The 5,653-nt window shown below is 33.3% G+C and overlaps 1 protein-coding gene across 1 annotated transcript in view; it reads right to left on the reverse strand.

Moving 5' to 3' along the window:
• Position 1: 1 nt before the first annotated feature.
• Positions 2-5,653, reverse strand: part of LOC144963182 (uncharacterized) — a 103,067-nt gene continuing 97,415 nt past the window's right edge. Inside the window, exon 6 of the mRNA XM_078896906.1 lies at positions 2-3,486. Coding sequence (XP_078753032.1) covers positions 3,416-3,486 — 71 coding nt within the window. The 3' untranslated portion in view covers positions 2-3,415. The remainder of the gene's footprint in view (positions 3,487-5,653) is intronic.

The raw sequence follows: 5,653 nt of genomic DNA on the forward strand, positions 1-5,653 counted from the left end.
ATTCACATCAGTAAGTTTTAATCGTAAACACCAAATTGATTATTCGATATAATACTATAAATTGTTTATGAAGCAGAAAGTCCTGTAATAAAGTAACGATATGAATACATACGGATGAAATAAACAAAATAAGTCAAACATTTATTGTAGTTATAAAATTGGTCGTAATAAATATAGAGGAAAGGGGGGGGGGGGTGTGGTAAAATCACAGACATTTTTCATTTCCGGTTTCTGTTTTAAATTGTTCAACTCATATCCTTTCCATCATTGCTTTCATCATCATCATTATCATCATCATCATCATCATCATCATCATCATCATCATCATCATCATCATCATCATCATCATCATCATCATCATCGTCGTCGTCATCATCATCATCATTATCATCATCATATAGAACACATCCATTAAAAACCAAAGTCATTTCTGTCGTAACCTGATTTTTCAAAAAACAAAAAAACAAACGCGAATTAAAAATTTTGGCCAGAAAACGCGTCCTACGAATATCGATCGATTAAAATGACCCTCATCTTGACAAAACACTTCCAAACCTGGGACTTCGCTAAGTCCCGAGTTTGAAAGTTTTCGCCAAGATGAGCGTCATTTTAATCGATGGATATTTGAAGGACGCGTTTTCTGGACAAATTTTAAATATGCGTCGCTGTTGTTGGTTTTTCCAGAGTACGACAGTTCGGTATAACTACTTGTAAAACACAAATAGTCCACTAGATAGAGCACATGGAGCAGGAATTTGTATAAGATTTTATAATATCCCGATGCCCGTAGAATTAAACGGACAATAAAAATTAATTGACTGCCTCCCTTTAAATGGGAACAGGACTTTGGTCCATGTCAAAGTACACACCGCCAGACTTAAGAGATCCAGCTACCCAATCAATGCTGGCAGGAAGGGGTTCGGGGTGGGGACGGCGGGGGGGGGGGGGACGATCAGGAAAACAAATCTCGACCTCACCCGAAGCGAGTGAAGCGAGTACCCTACCAATAAAGCTATCAGCTCCCTTCCACCCCCCTCCCCCACCCCATAAACGAATAAATTAATAATATTAATCATTAAAAAAAAAAAAGAAATCTAAATGAATATTAGTAAAGCGTGTCTTAAAGATGCAAACAACATTTAAATAGTTGCACATTTCATCATCATTAATATACGCGATTAACGATTTATTAACCATAGGAAAGCAATAAAACACGAAGATTAACATTACGAATGAGTTATGGTTTTTTAATAGACGTGTTATCTACATTCAAAGTCATTCACCACTTAACTACCAAACTGTGGAAAAACTGCGGGAAGAAGTCCCAGGTTTGAAAGTTTTTGCCAAGATGACGATCATTTAAATCGGTCGATATTTGAAGGAAGAGTTTTCTGGCCAAATTTTTAAATACGAGTTTTTTTCCACAGTGTGGCAGTTAATTGGTTAATAACGCTGCACATTTCCACCCTCAATCCCTTTCTGAAGGTATTCAATACATTATACGACGTAAACATTTACACAAAATCTTCACACAGATAAAGAGATCGATATTCAATCATTATAAGGCAAATCATGTTTAAAATTATGAGATTATACTGTAAAAATGGTAAAACTTGAAGCATGAAAGAAAGTACGTAATTGAACGTAATTGAATGTAAAATTGGTTTAGTTTTATCCAGACTTGTTGTGGTTTTACGATTTATGACTTACGGAAGCCAAAGTCAAGCTGCTGCTGTTCTGTCGTAAATTGAGAAAACACTTTTTGGATATTATTTTGGAAAAAAAAAACAACAACAAAAAAAAAAAAAACAACAACAACAAACAAACAAATCAAAACAAAAACAAACTTAACTTCAAATGTTATTCAATCAATTAGGTTGACTTCAACTTGCCAAAAAGACTTAACCCTCTCGTTACCAACTATAGGAAAATCGTCACATTCGTTACGATACACCCAACAATTTTCTCATTCAAATTTATCATGTACATCATAAAATTTAAAGAAAACGAACAGTGTGTTGTAGAGCATGTTTCGCTAAAGAAATTATGTATCTCAAGAACTTTACTGCTTTTGTGTTTGAGTGATAAAAATTCTATTTTTGTGTTAGTTGCGTGTGAAGCTTTGGGGGAAATTCTGAAAATGGCTGATATAGAGAGAGTTAAATCTGAGGTTTGAAATAAGTTATAAGGAAATCCCAGGTTTGTGACGTTCATTTTGGAAAGATAGGGGCCACAAGGTCACGGGGTCACAGGGTCACCTAATCCAACGATATTTGAAGTAAAATATTTCTGGCCAAATTCAGTTTTGTCAAGATGGCAGACTTCCAAAATCTCCGTGTATTCCAAAATGAAGTTTTTAAAAATCCATGCATCCACAGCAGATTGAAAACAAAATCCTGGACATTCAACCTTTGCGTGTTTGGTTTAACCCTCTCCTTACCACTTACAGCAAAATCGTCACATTTGTTACGACACAATATACATTTTTCTTAATCAGATTTATTTTGTACACCACACACTTTGAAGAATGATCTTTGTTTGATTAATAAGAACATAAAATTATTTTGTAGAGAACTTGTTTGAGTTTTGAAAAAAATCTATTTTTCTGCTGGGTAAGCCTGCCATTTTTTGGTGGAAATTACTGAAAATGATCGATAAGGAGAGAGTTAATTCGCTCATTATTTTTAAAAACGGAGAAATCTTTGATCTTTCTTTCTATTTGGTTCTCTCCAGTCCACGAATTGCTCTCCAACTAAACATTCTACACAAAAAATCCCAATGGAATGAATACCTTAAATCTTATTTTGTCCTACTCTGGAAAACACTTGGTATTCAAAAGGTTGACCTTTCAAACATCAGTCTATTATAATGACCCTCATCCTGGCAAAAAAAAACTCTCAAACCTGGGACTTCGTTGAAGTCCCAAGTTTGAGTGCTTTTGCTAAGATGAGGGTCATTTAAATCGATCGATATTTGAAGGATGAGTTCTCTGGCCAAAATTTTGAATATATGTTGTTATGCAGAGTACAGTAGATTAATTATTACATAACTGCATTGCACTGACATAAACGCCTTTTTTTCAACTGTAGACAGATTTTTGTGTGTATGTGTTTGACTTCAAATATCAATGTCAACAAAAATAAAACCTGGCCCTTAAAGAGGGCTCGGGTTTAAGAATATTTCACAATTTAAGACGTCATCTAAATTCATTTATACTTGAAGTAATGAAAACTCTGCCTAAAATGAAAATAAATTATTTTTTTTTAATAACAAAAAACAAAAACAACATTTTCTCAATGTACGACAGACAATAATGTTTTTTGTTAAATAGAAGAAGAGAAAAAGGAGAAAAAAATTGAATGAAAATGAATAGAGGAATGAATAAAATGACGATGGTATCAATGCGTGACTAGAGCTATGGGTCAGTTTGACCTGAATCGGAAGATTTGGTGTTGGAGGAAGTGGAGGTCATCATTCGAATGAATTCTGGGTGGAAAGAAAGAAAAATAAAACAATGGTCAATATTAAGAACAGAACCGAAGAGTAGTTTCAAAATCACAAAAGCAAAGCAAAAATAATTTTGTAACCTTTAAGCAAAAATACTCTCAAGATATTCTTCAAATAAAGTAATTATATTAACAATACAGTTTATTTGTAAAGCGTCCAATCCCGTTGACAAAAGAGCTCTAGGCGCACAAAATTGTAAAACATCATCATAAACATTTTTGATCACACACCCATTTATACAAGCGCGCGCGCGCACACACACACACACACACACACACACATACACACACACATACCCTCACAACGACACACACACACATGCACCAAACCTTGCATATGCATACAGAGACGAAAAATAGCTGTCAACATGAATTAGTGAATATAAATCATATCAGGACATTTAACAATAATGGCAGATGAAGGGAGATTATAATATTATGTCATGAAAATTCTGATGTAACAAATTCATATCTAACAAAAAATAGGATGTTTTATTTAATCTTGTGAGGTTCTCATAAGATGAGATTTTAAGTTCTTTTTAAAAGATGACTGGGAATCCACAACCCTGCTCCTAACACTGAATGGTAAAGAATTCCAAACAGCAGAAGCAGCATAAATAAATGCACGCTCAGCATAGGTCTTAGATCCTATTTTAGGAACGCATAATCGTGATTGAGAGTTGGATCTTAAAGAGCTTGAGGGAGTGTAAACATTTATCAAGTCTGATATATAGGCAGGAGAAGTTTCATTAAAATGATTATAGCACATTACAGCAATTTTATACGTAATCCTAAATCTAACAGGAAGCCAATGCTAAGTCCAAAAACAAAGGTGTGACATGATCACTTTTTTTCCTTTTAAAAACTAATTTTGTCGCTTGAGTTTGAATGCGCTGCCGTTTTCTGAGAATATTATTTGGAGTAGAATACATGCGCATGTTACAGTAATCAAGTCTAGAAAACATCAAGGAAGTAATGAGGGTTTGAATAGCTTTTTGATCTAAAAAATCAGCAAATTGTGAAATTCTTCTGAGCTCGATGTATAAAGTCTTACATAAATTATCGATATGGCAATGCATGGAAAGGATAGAGTCAAAGTAAACACCCTGATTTTCAGCTTTGTCAGTTAAATGGACTTTTTTGTTTTCAATTGTAATAAATTTTTATCAAACATCCAAATAGCAGTGATTAGAGGGAGATACTCCTGTCATCCTCTGATGTCACATATTTGTTGTTCTTCATTTTGTCCAGTGTTATATTTCAAATATTGATCAATTAAAATGACCCTCAATGAGTCACCAAAAAAAAAACAAAAAAAAACAAAAACAACTAATAATGAGCATATTTCTATAGCACCTTTTGTCGAACCTTCAAGGCGCTTAACCCCCCCCCCCCCCCCCCCCTTTAAAGAAAAACAACCAAAAAAAAAAAAACAAACAAACAAAAAAAAACAACCCCCAAAAAAACAACAGAAAACAAAAACAAAAACAAACACATTGTTTACCCAGGATACAATAACACATACGAGACCAAGTCAACCAATATCAAAAGCACACTCTACATCCTGACACTTTATTCGATTTAAAAGGGGCTCGATATTTAGAATACAACAATCTTTAATTGGGACTACTTGATCAAACTAATGATGTTTATACATCAGGTATCTTTAAAAAATATTTTTTGTTCAAAAAAAAACAACAAACAAAACAAACTGAAATTTTTTTTCGTTGCCATGGTAATGGCGGCCATATTGGAAAACAAACTAGTATTTTTTAGACTCCACCATTTATTAATTCTTCATTGATTTAGATTTTTAAAGTTGTTTTGTAAAGTTTAAGCATAGTTGTATATAGCTGGCTACTTAATTTTATAAATATTCACTATCAAACTCTAAACAATTTTTTTGGGCGAATTGTGAATAAAATTACCTCACTTTCTGACAATATTTAGAAGAAAAATTATTGTTTTTACCGCAAAACTATTCAATAAAGACGTAATACTATTTGTAGTAGCATATCAACTATTTTACTTCCAAAATTCAAAGCTCTAGCAATACCATTTAAAAATAGCAAAGTCCAAAAAAAATGTTTACGTTGATCGGACAACAGTTTTGAGAAAAATGTAGTATTTATCAGATTTTTGAGCCC

The sequence above is a fragment of the Berghia stephanieae genome, chromosome 1 (assembly GCF_034508935.2).
Source record: "Berghia stephanieae isolate SIO BIC M18660-M18661 chromosome 1, UCSD_Bste_1.3, whole genome shotgun sequence".
NCBI lineage: Eukaryota > Metazoa > Mollusca > Gastropoda > Nudibranchia > Aeolidiidae > Berghia > Berghia stephanieae.